Consider the following 17,475-nt stretch of genomic DNA (forward strand, 5'->3'; position numbering starts at 1 on the left):
TGGTTAAGCAACAGAACTCAAAGATTGATACTCAGTGGAGTACACTGAAGTGAAGGTAAAGTGAGCAGTGGGAGTACCTTTGGGCGCTGTACTAGGGCCAATCCTTTTCAATATCTACTAGTGAAATTGCAGAGGGATTTGAGAGAAATATGTCTGTTTGTAGATTATGGTAGACATCTAGGAAAGAGGAAAAAAATTAAAGATTTTTAATTTATCAGAATTTTAAAGATTTACTAAATAAACAAGAAAATAATATATGTAAAATAAAAATATGACTAGACTGAAAGCAGTCCAAAGAGGAGGAGGAAACAACATCAGAAGAAACAAAATAGCAAACAGGAAAAACAGAAATAAACCATTTCCCAACTCCCTTCCATTATATAGCACCCACAAGCCAGGTAACATGCCCAGAAAGATGTAATCATAAGCAATCATCAGTCTTTATCTTTAAGGACATTTTCCAACTGAGGCCTAGATTCATCAAAATACTATAAATAAAGCAGAAATATGGCGTATTAGTATCCATGATAAAAAAAAATTGGGCGTGGTTAGGGAAATTTCTGATATACAACATTGCATAGGAAAGTTTTGCAACTCACGATAATTTATTGCATCACATTTATTTATTTATTTATTTATTTATTTAATAACTTTTATATACCAGCATTAGTAGGAGACATCACATGATACAATATCGCGTTGTGCGACACATTATTACATCGTGCTTCATTTAACGCGTTGTGCATTATTTTACGTCTGGTGCATTATTTTCTTTGTTTATATATACCGGCTTCCTGCAGCTGCCTCTTTGAGGGTGTGTCAGGTATGGGAGAGAGAAGAAAGGTGAGTTCTTGAAGTTTAGTGGAGGTTCATAGTGATTTCTGAGTGAGTTGTCCTGTTTTGTGTTCTCATCTGTTTACCTTTACCTTTGTCTCATGTCTGTCTGTGTGTGGAAGTTTTTCTGTGTTTGTCAAGCTTGTCCATTTGCTTTGGTGTGGTGGTGGAGGAGTGATAGAGGAGTGAGGAGTAGTGGAGAAGGAGAAGGAGTGAAGAAATGGTGGAGTGGAGAAGGGGTAGAGTGAGGAGGTGGGCAGAGTGGTGGACTGGATGGAGCTTGGAAGGCATGGGGAGAGAGGAGAGCAGAGGCATGAGAAGAGGAGGAGGAGAGAGGAGAAGAAAAGGAAGGAGGAGGGCAGGAGTGGTAGAGGAGTAAGAGTAGGGACAGGTGAGGGTGGCGGGAGGAGAAATGTAGAGTAGGGCTAGACAGAGAGGCTGGGGGGAGATTTGGCAGGGCAGGTGCAGGAGATGGGGAGGAAGGGATGGGATTGAGGAGTGGGAGCGAGAATCAGAAGAGTGACACCACCTCTCAGGAAGAAGAAGTGGAAACCTGCTCATTTGTAGCCAAGCAGCAGGTCGGACTCGTCTTCATGCATACAAGTTCAGTGTTGAGGACAATGAGATGCTCATTCCTGGAGTTCCTGAGAATTACAAAATACTGTTTGGGAATTGTGCAGTGAAGACGTCAGAGCAGCCAAGGGCCAGATATAGCGCACCATTGCCCAGGCCATATCCTGGTGCAGTGGAATAAAGAGGACCGGAGAGCAGGTGGCCCACAGCCACAGTGACGTAAAAGCCCAGCTGAAACCCAAGGCGGCGAACTGCAACAAGTGTCTGTGCCAGATGGGAGGAGGAGCCCCTTGCCCCCCATGGAAGAGCATCTGAGGAAACGGCTGGGACCGAACGTGTTTGAGGGGATGGATGAGGCTTTGCACATGATGCAAACCGGGCCCAGTAAGTTAACGACACCTGTAAATGTCAAATTTGCTACAGATGTTTCACATATTTTGGCATAAGATGCTCACCTTGCTTGATGCAAAATACACATCTTATGCCAAATAGTACATGTGCACTTCTTAGCAGTCATACGTATGCCTTCTTCTTTGTTTCCACAGCTGTCGCCCAGGAAGCCACAAGTCTCAGCTGTGAAGCAAGAGAGAGAGAAGGGAGAGAGGACGGGCAATCCTACGCTTGGGATTGCCAGTCCTCTCTCCCCTCCTCCCGAAGCAAGGCTGCTTTTTGCGCCTTGCTTCAGGAGAAGGGGAGAGAGGACTGGCAGTGTAAAGCAACGAAGTGACTTACTGTTTTGCAGCCCCCCTCCAGAGATGGACATTGGCGAAGACGACCGTGGCTCCCCTGCCTCCAGCTGCCCACGAAGATTGACGCCTGCACGGGTGAAAGCGGCCCCCGTGCGTGCAATTGGGCCGCTCAAGGCGTGTCGTCATGACGTTTGGCGTCACGGCATGTGACGTCACTTCTTGAGCGGCCCAATTGCACGCACAGGGGCCGCTTTCGCCCGTGCGATGCGTCCATCTTCGCGGGCAGCTGGAGGCAGGGGAGCCACGGTCGTCTTTGCCGATGACAGATACCAGCGTGTCCATGAAGCGTTAGGCCAGCGCACCCAGGATACTGTATAACGCTCTATACAGTAAAATGGGTTGCGCGGGCCTAAGGCTTCACGGATGCTTCTTAGACGTAGCTTGCATTTGCAAGCTATTTACATACAGTATCGAGTGGTAGGTGAGCTGCACTGTGCGTGCAGCAACCGCGGGTGCGCCCGGCACTAACGCAGCTCTTTCTACCGCTCCTTACTGTATCGGCCTGAATGTCTGAATCCCAACTTTTTGCTGAATGAATAAACAGTGTGAGGGCAAGGTAGAATGTTAGATAACAATGTGTGAGTCCATTATCTCCCTACCTACACATTAGCATACTGTTATGCTCTCCTTCTCCAAAGGGGAGGAGCTAGCAATCTGTTACGCTCACCTCCTCCAGAGGGGAGGAGTTAGTAATCTGCTGTTGCTCACTCCGCCAGGAGGGCGGAATTGGGAAGCTGTTCTGCTGTACTTCTGAAAGGGGAAGGAGAAGCGATATGACATGACCTGCTCCTCCAGAGGGGAGGAGTTAGCTATCTGTAATTCTGTTAGCGAACTGCTGTTAGATGCTCCTATAAGGAAAGGAAGTAGCAAGCTATATAATCTGCTAAGGAGTAGCAATCTGTTATGGATAAATTATCCAATGAAGAGGAGTTGGCAATAGGTATATAGTACTTTGCTATTGAGATAGCAATCTATCATGCCCCCCCGCTACGGAGTAGCAATCTGTGTATATATATATATATGCTGCTAGCAAGTCTCAGAGAAAGAGAATAGCTGTCTATATAATACTTCCGTGAGCGGAGTCAGTGGTCTGTAGTGGTTGGCTCCCTCAAGGGGACAATGGTGAATGGAGTGACCACTTAGAGGAAATGGTGAATCCCTGGCTGATGGCAGATGACAGCGCCCCCAGGAGGAGATCCCGAGAGGAACCACCGACTAGGCTAGAATATGAGATAAACACCATAGTTCTTTATTAGACTGGAAGCTGGACCACCAGAGGTGTCAGTAGTGAATCGCTGTGTCCGGCAAGGCTAAAGTCCTTCTGATACTGGAATATAATCTCTGGGTCGCTGAGCTGTAGAGAGAGACTAGAAATAGCAGTAGACAGGGCATACTGGATACAAGATGGTACTCTCACAATAGTAGATGTCTGCAATGGTCTCTATGCCACAGAGAGTCTTCAGTACATTCAGGAACAGGAGCCATAGGTGAGTACTGGTTCCTACAAACAGTCTGTAATAAGAACTCACAATAGCTGTATATGAAATGGCTTCTAGAGTAGAAGAGAGCCTGTATAAGATTCTATGAACATGGGCCCTCGTGGAGCGAGTACCGGTTCCTATCTGTAATCTTGCCAATGTAACTCTTGATCTCTGTACCTGCGATAATGTCTTGGACGGAAGGGAGTCTTCAGAGCAATAGGAATGTAGGCCCTCGTGGAGCAAGTACCAATTCCTATGCAATAGAACTCACTGTGTTCACGTCCGCAAACGCTTCCAGGAAACGAGGAGTCTTCCGAGTGTTCTGGCAATCTGAAATCAAGAAGAGAGAGCGGAGCCCCCGTGGAGTGGATACTCCTCGTAAGTTTGAAAAGGCCGAGCAGTGGGGACGGGTTCCCCGGCTGACTCGGATCGTTGTTGCAAATATCGTGGACTGCCGAAGCAAGTCCCGTTGGTGTTCCTTGCTAACTCATTAGAGGTTAGCAAACAAAGACCTTTTAAAGTGCAAATGGATGACGTCTCTGCGGGGGGACGCCCCAGAGGTTCGTGCCCTTGCTGGTACAAAGTCTGGAGCACGCACGCGCACACGCCCTTACATCATCAGAAACGTGGATCTGTAGTGTCAGGCCAGCCCGGGGCAACCGGGACCAAGAAGTGGAGAGAAGCCGTGGCTGCACTGTCCATCAGAGCCGAAGGGAGTCGCATCCCAGGTAGAGAGGGTGGAGCGAGGGGCGAGAAGAGGCACAAACGCAACACATACCTATAACATCCATCCATCCTAAACAGTGGAAGCACAGGATTGCTGGTAGCTAAAATCAGTGCATGCTAATTAGATGTACATACAATGCATGCTCTGGTGTTTGCATTGGCATGGGAAGGAGAAAACCTACAAGCCCTACATCACCTCAGGCATAGATATCAACAGAGGCTTACATAGCACATCAGTCACCCAGACACCTACAGGAATACACATCTGTTAGGACATTGTTGTTTACTGATTTCCTCCTGCACTTTGGTTACCTATCGAAGCCCAAAATAGCTGTTCATCATCAACCATCAATTACATCTGTGCTAAGCTTGACCCTTCCTGCTAATGAGGTAGTCAGAGTCATTACTAGTCACAGAAGATTGTTTACACCAGGCAGCCAGAAGCATATATACTCACTGAATCTTCTTTGTTGCAGACATGGGCACCTCCAGGCCTTGGGTGAAAAAAATAGCATGTCTTTCTACAAAACTATACTGAAAGTGCAGAAGACAGCATGCCTACCACATGATCCTCAAGGAGCAATTAGGATATACATTTTGCATAGTGTCAGGCTTCAGAAAGGGCTTGTTGTTGGTTCATGAGGTAATCAACTGACAACACCTTCTCTTGCCTTCTTGCTATACACAGAGCTGATGATTGAGAGTCTATCAGCATACCTGCTTTGGTCTTGGTATCCACATCTCATAGAATGCATTAACACCACAGGAGATACATCCTATAGCATAGCAATTTTGCTATGTTGGCCACAAGTCATGGCAGCCATGTGGGAAAGCTCGGGCCTCAAACCTGAAAAGACCTGACAGGTCACACTTCTGAGTAGAAGATGACTAATCTGATAGCATGTCTCCCCTGGAGTCCTCAGCCTATGTGCTTTAAGGCTGGCCAAATCAAGAATAAGGATTGTAACAGATACTAGCTCTTTTTTATGCATGCGATATTATATGCAATCTGCGATAATGGCTGCTGTTGCACGATAAAATATTTTTTTCCAGGCTACTGCAAATCAAATAGGTGTTGTTATTTCTGACATTAAATCCAGCATTTGCATAATTTTCTAGCGTTTGCATACTCATTATCATATTTACATACTAATGTGCAGTGCAATAAACATCGCGCATCTATCATGTGTTAGACCAGGGGTCGGGAACCCATGGCTCGCGAGCCAGATATGGCTCTTTTGAGGGCTGCATCTGGCTCGCAGACACGTGTCGCCATACTTCGCGGTTCCCCGCTGACCCAGCTGCTCCCCGGTCCTCCGCCGCCCGGGCTTAAAATGCTGTCAGCCCGGGCGGAACGCGGCAGGACAGCTGGAGTCAGCGGCACCGGCGTGCTCTCTTCTCCTCCCCCCCCGCGGCCCGGAAGAGGAAGTGGAGAGCATCGGGTGCCTGCGCGGGAAGAAGAGACCACACTAGCGTGGTCTCTTCTTCCGCGCAGGCACCCGATGCTCACCACTTCCTCTTCCGGGCCGCGGGGGGGAGGAGAAGAGAGCACGCCGACTGGAGTCATCCGGGTGCCTGCGCGGGAGTCATCGGGTGTCAGCCGGGTGCCAGCGCTGGAGTCATCGGGTGCCTGCGCGGGTCTTCCCGCGCAGGCACCCGATGCTCTCCACTTCCTCTTCCGGGCCGCGGGAAGAAGAGAGCACACCGGTGCTCTCTTCTTCCCGCGGCCCGGAAGAGGAAGTGGAGAGCATCGGGTGCCTGCGCGGGAAGAAGACTGCAGCGCGGCTCGGAGGAAAATGAAAATCTTCAACCGCGGCCGATGGGACTCCGCCTTCGCCTCCGCGAGGGCTGAAAATGAAGGAGGTTAGCGTTGGGAGGTGGCTGCTGCTGCCGCGAGTTCCCGGGGGGGGGGGACAGAGAGAGTGAATGAGCGAGCAAGCATGTGTGTTTGAGATCCTGTGTGTGTGAGTGAGAGATTGCATGTATGTGAATGATTGAGAGCCTGTATATGTGAAAGAGAGTATGTCTGTGATTGAGATCCTGCCTGTGAGAGAGAGAGCATGAATGTAAGTTTACCATTGGGAACCTGTATGTGTAAGTTTGTAATTGAAAACCTGTTTGTTTGAAAGAGTATGTGTGTATGATTGAGATCCTTTGTGTGTGAGAGAGATCATGTGTATGTATGATTAAGAGCCTGTGTGTATAAGTAAGAGAGAGATCATGTGTGTCTGTGTCTGATTGACAGCTGGTTTAGGTGATGGAGCATGTGAGTATGTGATTGAGAGCCTGTGTTTAAATGAGAGAGAGAGACCATGTGTGTCTGTGTGATTGAGAGCTGATTTAGGTGAGGGAGCATGTGAGTATGTGATTGAGAGCCTGTGTTTAAATGAGAGAGAGAGACCATGTGTGTCTGTGTGATTGAGAGCTGATTTAGGTGAGGGAGCATGTGAGTATGTGATTGAGAGCCTGTGTTTAAATGAGAGAGAGAGACCATGTGTGTCTGTGTGTGATTGAGAGCTGATTTAGGTGAGGGAGCATGTGAGTATGTGATTGAGAGCCTGTGTGTAAATGAGAGAAAGAGAGGACATGTTTGTAAGCATGTGAATGAGAGTCTGTGTGTGAGAGAAAAAGACAGCATGTATTTATGTGATTGAAAGCCTGTGTGTGTGTAAGCGTGAAAAGATAGACAGCATGTGTGTAAATGTGTAATTAAGAGCCTATATAAGTGAGAGAGAAAAAACATTTGTATATGTGAGTGACTGAGAGCATGTGTGTATAGGTGTGTCATTGAGAGCCAGTGTGAGAGAGAGCGCTGGTATGTGACTGAGAGAGGAGAAAGTTCCAAGCAAACCACCCCACCTCCTGCTAATTCAGAACAATCTCAGGACACCTGGATATCAAACGTTCCCAGGTATGCAGAGCAAAAAAATTTTTGTATCCTTATTATTTTTCATTACTGGATCTTTGTGTCTGCTATTTTGAAATATTTTGTTGGTATCTGGAAATGTTTTATATGAGTTTTTAATTATTGGATATTCCACTCATCAGCTGTTTCGAAATATGTTCTTTTTGTTAGTACAGTTTTACTGCTGATGATTTTATATTTCTTGATTTGTTTTATAAGGATGTGTGATGTTTCTTTTTTCCTTTGTTACACTGCATACAGAGACTCTGGCTTGTTGCAGTTTCCAATTCAGTTTTTGTCTGCATGCTTCTTGTTATGCGTTTTGGTCTCTTTATTCTATGTTAGGTGAGGGACAGCACGTGATTCAGGTGAGGTTTTCTGCTGGCGTGTAGTTTCTGTGTAGGACTCTATAGCAGCCTGACTTGGTCCGTTTTCCTAATAGGAGATGTATTGGTGTCTTAAGGCCTGGTGTAATATTTTCAGAGACTTATTGTACTTTAAAAGTGTGATCTTACATAAAATGCACACATTTACTTGTATTTAGTTTTAAACATATTGTATGGCTCTCATGGAATTACATTTTAAAATATGTGGCGTTTATGGCTCTCTCAGCCAAAAAGGTTCCTGACCCCTGTGTTAGACACTAAATTGAATTAATGCATATTAATGGTATAATATTTGCAGTGTTGCCTTTTAATAGGTAGGATTATAGCTGTTTGCATGCTGGCAGTTAGTGCTGTTTTGGTGTGGGAGATTTACTATATTGTAATTGTAATTCAGTTTATTCATAGCTTTCAGAGGACCAAACCCACCCATATGCTTAATACCATATGTGTTCCAGCTTTCTTTTTTGCAGGGGTTTCTGGGTATACAGGCTGTTGTGGTATTTTTAACTCAAAAGATTACTTTAAATGTTCTTTTTCATAGGGGTAACCTGTATGCAGCGGCAGTTACTACCCTTAACTGAAACATGGGGGTTACCTGCACAGAGTGACAGTTACTACCCAAAGAAACTTGCTCAGCAGACTGGATGGAACATTTGATCTTTTTCTGCCATCCGGGGCAGTTCTATAATGATGCAGGGTGAGGCGGCTGCTTTAGGCGGCACGATTTTGAGACGACAAAATTACCCCTGAAACCTTTCTGCCACAGCCGCCTCACTCTCTTTTATGCCTTTTTTTTTTCTTCCCGGTGGAAGAGAAGAAGAGGGGCTGCTAGTGCTGCAGCCCGAAGAGAAACCTATGTGGCTGTGGCAGAGCCATTCTGCCGCGGCTAGAAGACAGCTATAAGGGGCCATGGCAGAGTCCATCCTGGCCGGTAGCAGCTGAAGAATGAAAGAGGTGCCGCATGCCGCCGCCACCGGAGCCCAAGCCAACGGTGGCTGAAGAACTGGAAGAGAAAAGCAGCACTGCCCCATCGAAGGTGACGGCATGGTAAGCGCGGCCTAAGTAAGTGGAAAAGCAGCACAGGCTTCACTGACAACACTTCTGATTCTTGTTGGGCCACACTGCTTTTCCATTTTACTAAGGCCGCGCTTACCACGCTGACAATTTCGGCTGGGCCACGCTGCTTCGGAGAAGGAGGAGCCGGAAGTAGTCCAATGCTGGTGCGGCCCTGTGACCGGAAACCATTCCCTTGGCCACGGGAACTGAAGAAGGAGATTGCTGCTGCCTGCTAGGTCAAGGAGGAAGTGAGTGAGAGAGAGTATGTGTGCTTATGTGTGGGAAAGTGAGAGAGAGCATGTGTGCATGTATGTGTGGGAGAGTTAGAGAGCATATATGTGGGAGAGAGAGAGCACGGGTGCTTGTGTGTGGGAAAGAGAGAAAGCATGTGTGCTTATGTGTGGGAAAGTGGGAGGGAGCATGTGTGCATGTGTGTGGGAGAGAGTGAGAGTGTGTGTGTGGGATAGTGAGAGCATGTGTGCATATGTATGGGAGAGTTAGAGAGCATATATGCATGTGTGTGGGAGAGTGAGAGAGAGCATATGTGCTTGTATGTGGAGAGAGAACATGTGTGCTTGTGTGTGGGAGAGTGAGAGAGAGCATGTGTGTATGTATGTGGGGGAGTGATAGCATGGTGTGTGTATGAGAGGGAGCATGTGTGTGCACAACTTCCCACATTACTCTCTGCCTGCTAATCTAAGATAATTTCATGGCATTTGGAAATCAAAAGTTCCAATGTATGGATAACGGGGAATTTTTTTAAATCCTTATTTAATTGTTGGGTGTTATTTGATGTATCTGTTTTGAAATATTTTATCGATGTTTGGAAGATTTGTATATGAGTTTTTAATTATTGAATGTTATTCTATTCATTAATTATTTTGAATTATTTTTTTATTGGTATGGTTTTACTAATTTTGTTTTATGAGGAATGGTAATGTTCTGTTTTTTGCATTGTTGCAGTACATACAGAATTTGACTTGTGGTTTCCATTTCAGTTTTTGTCTGTACATTTCTATTTATACTGTATGGTCTCTTTCTTCTGTATTTAAAGATCTATCTATGTTTTGCATGTGTGATTGAAGTGAGTTTTCTATTAGTGTATACTTTTTATGTAGGGATCTATAGCAGCTTGCCTAGTCCTGTTTTGCCTAAAAAGGGTATATTACTATTTTAGGCCTGGTCTAATATTTGTTGTATTAACTTTCATAGATAGGGGTGTTGCTGTTTGAATGCTGGCAGTTAGTGCTATTTCTATATAGAAATTCTTTTTTCTCGGCCTAATACCATATAGATTCCAAGCGTCTCTTGCTTTTTTGCAGGGTTTTCTGGTTGGCATCTCAGCGGTGCATTAAATATAATATAATATACCTCAGAAATGTTGAATGTTCTTTTTCATGTAAAATCTGTATTATAAATGCATAATTTTTAATTGTGTGTGAGGAGGGTGTGATGGGGTGGGGGGTGTAAGCTGTAAAGTTTTCCTAGGGCCTCTAATACCCTTGCAGTGGCCATGGGCAATGTTGTACAAGCATTTAACAGAATCTCCCAACTCGTGGTGTCATATCTTATGTAAAGGGGGGGGGGCATAGATTTTCTCTTGGCCATAGGTGCCAAATTGCCTAGCTACAGCTCTGGCTGAAGAAATGGTAGCCCAAGTGTTGCTGCCAGAACATGGGAGAGTGATGACTGAGAGGAAAAAAGAGACTGCGAGCCGCCGACAGAACCCAAGCCAGTGGCAGACAAAGAAAAGGTAAAGGAGGCCACAGGCCGCTGCCAGAGCCCAGGTGGCAGAAGAATGGGAAAGGCACAATTTGTGTGTGTGTGTTGTGTGTGAGGCAGTCTGCTTGTGTGTGTGTGATATGTGAGAGGCAGTCTGCTTGTGTGTGTGTATATATGTTGTATGTGAGGCAGCCTGCTTATTTGTGTGTGTGTGTGTGTGTGTATGAGAGAGTGGTGGTTGAATGTGTGTATATATATATATATATATATATATATATATATATATATATATATATATGTGTGTGTGTGTGTGTGTGTGTATGTATGAGAGGGTGGGTGAGTGTGTATGTGTGTGTATATATATGAGAGGATTTTTGTGTATGTGTGTGTCTATGTGCGTGTGTGAGAGTACCTGTATATATGTTTGCGAGAGAAGTTAAAGTTTGTTCACCCTCCTCCAATCTATGACAATCTCCTTGTTAGTTTTATTTATTGCATGTGATGTATCTGCTGTTTTGAAATATTGTATTGTTTGGTAATATTTTAAACATTTTTATACATGTTTTTCATTGGCTAAATGTATCAGCAGATTTGACATTCTTTTTATTGGTATGTTTAATGTTTTATATTTCTTGTTTGTGTTCACAATGTTTTCAGAGTTTGGCTTCTTGTGATTTCCAGTTCAGTTTTTTTCTGCACGCATCAATTTATATTTTATGATCTCTTTATTCTGTATTTGGTGAGTGTCTATCTGTGTTCTGCTTGTGTGACTAAGGGGTAGATTTTAAAACCCCTGTGCGTGTAAATCCTCCCGGATTTACGTGCGCAGGGCACTCGTGCGCCGGCGCGCCTATTTTGCATAGGCCGCCGGCGTGCGCAAAGCCCTGGCACGCGCGTAAGTCCCGGGGCTTCGTAAAAGGGGCGGGAAGGGGCGTGTCCGGGGCGTGGTGACGGTTCAGGGGCGGGCCAGGAGGGCGGTCCCAAGTCCCCCGGCACTGCGGCCTGTGCAGGAGGATGCCAGGGCGGCATGCGCTAGTTACGCCTGCTTGAAGCAGGCGTAACTTGCCCAACAAAGGTAGGGGGGGGGTAGATAGGGGAAGGGAGGGGAAGGTGGGGGGACGCGGAAGGAAAGTTCCCTCCGAGGCCGCTCCGAAATCGGAGCCTTGGAGGGAATGGAGGCAGACTGCGCGGCTCGGCTTGCGCAGGCTGCCGATTTTGCGCAGCCTTGTGCGCGCCGACCTCGGATTTTATAAGATACGCGCGGCTACGTGCATATCTTATAAAATCTGGTGTACTTTTGTTCACGCCGGTGGCACGAACAAAAGTACGCACGCACGTATGTTTTGAAGATCTACCTCTAAGGCTTTAGTTACTCTGCTAGCATGTAGTTTCTGTGTAGGGATTTATAACACCTGGCTTTAATCTGTTTTCCTAATGGGAGGTGTATTGGTGTTTAGGGCCTGATGTAATAATTGCAATATGGCTTTTTCATAGGTTGAGTGCTGGCAATTATGATATGGGAGGCTTACTCTATTGGAATTGTAGTTCAGTTTATTCCTGGCTTTCTGTGGGCCAAGTCCACTTTACCATAGACCTAATACCATATGGGATCCAGTAAACCACCTTGGTTACTATGAGAAAGGTAGTTTATTAAGTCTATTAAACTATTATTATTGAAAATGTGTTTTTTTGCAGTGTATGTCTATATAATATGTATGTTGTAAGTGATATTTTTACTTCAGAAGATTGAATATCTATTTTCATATGCAATCTACCCTTTAAGGTTGGGGAAGTTAATAAATTTTAACATGGAAATGAATGCATACATTTTAATTATGTGGGGAAGGGAGGGAAGGGGGAATGAAAGGCTGTAAGGTTTGTTTAGGGCATCTAATACCCTTGTATCAGCCCTAAGAGAGAATGTGTCACACACACAGACTCCCACCATTCACCAACCTCTCACAGCCCCAGGGGGCAGATCCTGGAGAAGGGTGGGAGGCAGGCAATAGAGAATGGAGGCGTCCTATTTCTAGACCCATGAGGTGGGGGTGGCCAAAGGCTGCCCTGCCCCATTAAGCATTTCTCCGGCACCCCTTAGTGTGGAAGCTGAAGACAGAGAACAAAAAATAATAGACCCAAAAACTGAGTGATTAGAGCAATGGGCTGCAAACAAGGGAATCCAGGGTTCAAAGTCTATTGCTATTCCTTGTGACATTGGGCAAGTCACTTCACCCTCCATTGCCATTCCCCTGCCCTGGCCCTTGGTGATTTCACCTTCATTGGGCCACGGGGTGGGGGTGGGGGTTGCTATTTCATCCTTCGCCTCAGGCAGTAGATTGCCTTGAGTTGCCCCTGCTGCCGTCATTACTATGTTACTATGTTAAGACCATGGGTATCACAGTCTCTACATCAAATATATATTGCAATTCATTTCAAGTACTCAAAACTTGTTACACAGTATCTTTTCTCCAGGATCAGGAAATTCTGTTCTTTTTAGAATCTTCTTCCCGTCTCCCATTCAAGCGATAATCAGGAACTTCCCTGGTGTTCTGGTTCTCATCCTTCTGAGGCTCTCCAACTCTTCTCTCCTTGTAGACTTCTCACCACAATTCCATTCAACCTCTCAGGACTCAGGTCGGGTCCCTAATTGTCTCTCCTTGAAGAGACATTCCACTTGTCACAGATATGAACCCATGGGCTGTGGCATGGTTGACGCAGTCTAATAGGCGACATGCTTGTCCCTCACTGACAGCTGGTGGACATTCTCTCTTGAGGACTGGGTCTAGGGCTTCACTTGTACCAACTCCATTCCCCACAGGTTGAGCCCTTGGGTTCCAGGAGTCAGCAGGGCTTAGGCGAGTGTTCTGTAATAAATGGTCAGATGAAGTCGAGAAAGAAGCCAAGGTCAGGTTGGGCAGTAAGCAAGTGGTGTCAGAGAAGGCAGAATACAGGCAGTGTTGAGGTCAAGGCCATGGTCAGTAAAGGCAGAGGTCAATCAGTGTTGAGTTCCAAGCTGAAGTCAGGGCAGGCAGCAAACCAGGAGAATAGTCAGGGTCTGAAGCCAGAAGTCAAGCAGAGATGGAGAAATGGACAAGAACAGCAGACCAAGACACAGCAGAGACAGACAAAGCAAGGCAGGGCAACGAGAAGGAGGCAAGGCAACGCAACAATAAGGAGGTAAGTTGAGAACAAGGAGGCAAGGCAAGGCAAGGATAAAAGACAAGCACAGATAGCAATAGCAACATGCACTGAAGGAGCAGGAGGAACTGTTGCTGAGGCAATGGGCTAGAGCACAGATGGAGTTTAAATAAACAGAGGTGCTGACATCATCAGGGAGTGCCATCAGAGTTTTTCCACCTCGGGTTTTGAAGATAAGGCAAGTGCATGTGCGCGCTTTCCTAATGTACAGTGCAGCACAATGGGTTCAGTGTGCGATGGCGGCATCTTTGCCACAAAGAGACCCGACAGCATTAGGGGTAGGTTGCCCATTGCAGGGCCTTCCCGCGGCTGGCTGAAACATTACACCACTCCTTGGATGCTTCCCCTTTAGGAGAAATGCCTCACACCTTGGGTCTTTTCCCATGAGGGAGAACACCCCTGCTGGGCCCTTTCAAATGACAGTCCCCGGCTGTGGGCTCTTCCAACTCCTACACTATCTTGATACGCCTATGACTCACATTCCACAAAATCTTCAACTACCTCCATCTACTGGACCTTGTTCACCAAACTTCTTAAAGGGGAACTCCTGTAAACACATTTCCTAACCCTTCAGATTGATACTGTACAAATGCAATGTTTACCAGAATGAATGGTATCTAGTGGTCATTCTTCAATTTCAATTAGTTGGAAAAAGAGTTTTTGTTATTCTGCAATATTGTTACACTCTATAGCAGCATCCAAGGTAAAACCAGGCAGCCTCCCCTACCCATAATTCTACCTAGGTGTCTTTCAAATGATGAGAATAACTCTTTGGTGGGAGAACCGTTACATATATTTTTGAAATTGTTCCTAATATTGTTACACAATGATTGTACTATTATTGGAGCAGTTTAGCAAGTAAGAGTGAAAGGTTACATACCAGTAGAATGAAATATCCATTGGCATTATTGTGTATGTACCTTTTAGTTTTGGAAGGAATAAGATATAAAAATGTGCTATTCTTCCTTCTCTGCCCTCCACAGACTCCAATTATGGTGGGAAAATTCCAATTGTTTGCTTTGCACAGGGAGGTGGAAAGGAGACCCTGAAGGTGAGTCTGTCTCTCTGACCTGCATAGGTTCAGTTTCAGGATACTTGTTACTAGTGAGATTTCTGTCCAAGGTATTTGAAGATTATCACAGTCAAGTGGTGCCACAAGAATCCCATAGGCAGCTATGAGAGATCCCAAGATTCGCAGTAGCCTCCATTATCTTTGTAGAATGTTGTAATTTTTTTTTCCAACAGATTTAACTTGCCAGGCACTATTTTAAAGAGCAATCACTATTTTTTGTTAAGAATTTTAATGTAAATGAATTCTATAATCATTCATCTTTTGGAGGTTGTGCTTTTGATTTTCATTTCACAATAATGAAGCTTCAAGTCAAATGGCATAATTTTGAATTTGACGTAAACGGGGCAGGAGGGACATATTCTCCCTCCTGTCACCGGCCTCTGATTTATACGGACTCGGTCTGGGGAAAGGGTTAAGGGGGTCTCAGAAAGCAAGCTGGGGACCCTAGAAGGTTTGCTGATGCTCGGGTGGTTTGGAGAGTAAGACACCAGAACACCAGGCTTCTTTCTGAAAGGGGGGAGCGGGGCGGACATTATCAAGTCCATCATGCCAGGGGAGGAAGGTATTGTTTTTGGATACAGATTGAATTTTGGCAGTGGGAAGTAGTGGCATCCATTTTGTAAGGATCTACTCAAGTAATTAAGAAATTATATAAATAGATCTATTTAGGAAACTGATTTTCCAACACAAATTATATGGATTGTTTGTGTTTGAAAATTTGCCTAAAGTTATTCAGGTAAAAGTGCTTTACCCACATAGAGTTTTTGGAAAATTGTCTCTTAAGAGTTATAACTACTCTCAATTCCAAAATTATCCTTAGGAATCATTCTAAATGCATGCAAGTTAAATATAGGGGAGGTAATATTCAAAGGAATTATGCACATAAATGCTACAGACTATCATAGCAGTTTACAAAAGCCCATTTATGCATTTAAAGGTGGATTTTCAAAGAGTTGACTCATAAAATGAACACATGAGCGTGCCAACGTACACACTGAAGTAATGGTGTGAGAATACATTTGCTTGTATAAAAAAAGGGCAGACTGGAGGTGGGCCAGGGGTGTTCTGGGGCAGGGCCAACATTTATGCATATAACTTGCTATTTTATAACCTGTGAAAGCAACATGCGTATAACTGTTACCTGCACATATATACATCTGCTAAGTATAAGTCAGAATATAATTCTTCATAGGCAAATACTGACTGGGCAAAGGGTCAGAGTAAATTGAGGAGTGCAGGTTCTCTTGTTCACATACATGCTCTGGAAAACACAGTAAGCCTGACGACTATGCATTGCAACAATGGAAATCAGAAACATAATTCCTTATAAAACATTAAGCAATAAGAAATATAAAACATCATTCATAATATCAAAACCATACTAAAAAAAAAAAAAAGGATGTCAAGCAGGCAACAGCCATCGAACATCCAGTAATTAAAATAACAAGTTTTTTCTAATATTTCCCAATTTGAGTCCTATTTATCTGGTAGTGACCTACAAGGGGATGATTAAACTCTTGTTAAGGCCTGAGGCAATCCTATGTTTAAGTTAAAAGGCTGATTATTATTTCTTTTAATTTATGTGAAAGTATCTCCTACCTATAAACCAAAAGAATGAGCTAGGGGTGGGTGGGAAGGAGGGAAAGCAAAGCACCCAAACTTCTGGTTTCTGCCTCTCTTCTGACTAGCTATTTAATACAGACACATAAACTCCTGGCTTCTGCCTGCCTTCTGACTAGCTATTTAATACAGATAAACAAACACACTAAAGATAGAATATGCCCCATAGTTTACCTCTCCCCAAAATATTTTAAGTTAAAAAATGTCCCAAAGCAGTACTTACCAATTTTCTTCAGTACCAGCAAGGTGATCCTCTCTTCTCAGTGCTCCCACAAGATCTAATATGATGTTACCAATCAGCTCACAAGAAATTTAATTAATTTGTTCTGTTTGCAGAAAACATAGAATGAGCTAATTCACTTGATTTCACTCCTTTTTATGGTACCAACCAGTATTTTTCTTTTATCCTGAAAATTAATTACCTAAAATATCTACTATGATATAACTAATCTCCTCCTGAAACTTTACTTGATTCCACAGTAATTAAATTTATCTAAATTATTTTCTTGTGATATTCAGCCAATCAATATCTACCCCCCCTAACTAGTGGGTTAGTCTATAAAGTTAGAAGTGAAGGTAGGGGTGGTGAGGGGAGTTGGGGTAGGGGACATGATGCCCCTTTCTTCTACTCTTCCTTTCTAAAAATAAGTAGAAAAAATTCCTAAGAAACAAAAAAAGAAATGCAAAAAATCCTTTTTTCAAAAATTAAAAGAACAAAAAGTTATTAATAAAAAAAGATTCCCCTTCAAAGTAAGGTCTCCACAGTTGAATTCAGCCAGAAAAACTTACCTATTGTAGTTTAGCTCCTCCAATAAAGGCAGGGAAGTCCAACATATGGTGTCCCTGGTGCTGGTCAACAAAGCCAACTTATTTTTTGTTCCTGGGGTGCACTGGGACTTCAGAAGAAACAAGATGGTCTGGATGGAGCATTGCACCACTTTCAATCATGGTGCCTTCTACCCACATGGGGTAAGTTGAATGGGGCTAATGATGTGGGAAGTATCAGGCCATGCATGGGGGGGCCTAGTAGTGGTGTCTAGAGAAAGTGGGGGCATGGATGGTGAAGGTCAGGTGTACTTCCATATTGCCGCTTCCAAGACAACATATATTTTGTCCTTGTTGGATGGGAAAGCCCTGGCCTGGGCTTCACCTC

General features: G+C 44.5%; 1 protein-coding gene across 1 annotated transcript in view; it reads left to right on the top strand.

The window, feature by feature from the left end:
• Nucleotides 1-17,475, top strand: part of TRPM8 (transient receptor potential cation channel subfamily M member 8) — a 249,858-nt gene that overhangs the window by 72,407 nt on the left and 159,976 nt on the right. Inside the window, exon 7 of the mRNA XM_029607928.1 lies at nucleotides 14,614-14,681. Coding sequence (XP_029463788.1) covers nucleotides 14,614-14,681 — 68 coding nt within the window. The remainder of the gene's footprint in view (nucleotides 1-14,613; nucleotides 14,682-17,475) is intronic.

The sequence above is a fragment of the Rhinatrema bivittatum genome, chromosome 6 (genome assembly GCF_901001135.1).
Source record: "Rhinatrema bivittatum chromosome 6, aRhiBiv1.1, whole genome shotgun sequence".
Classification (NCBI taxonomy): domain Eukaryota; kingdom Metazoa; phylum Chordata; class Amphibia; order Gymnophiona; family Rhinatrematidae; genus Rhinatrema; species Rhinatrema bivittatum.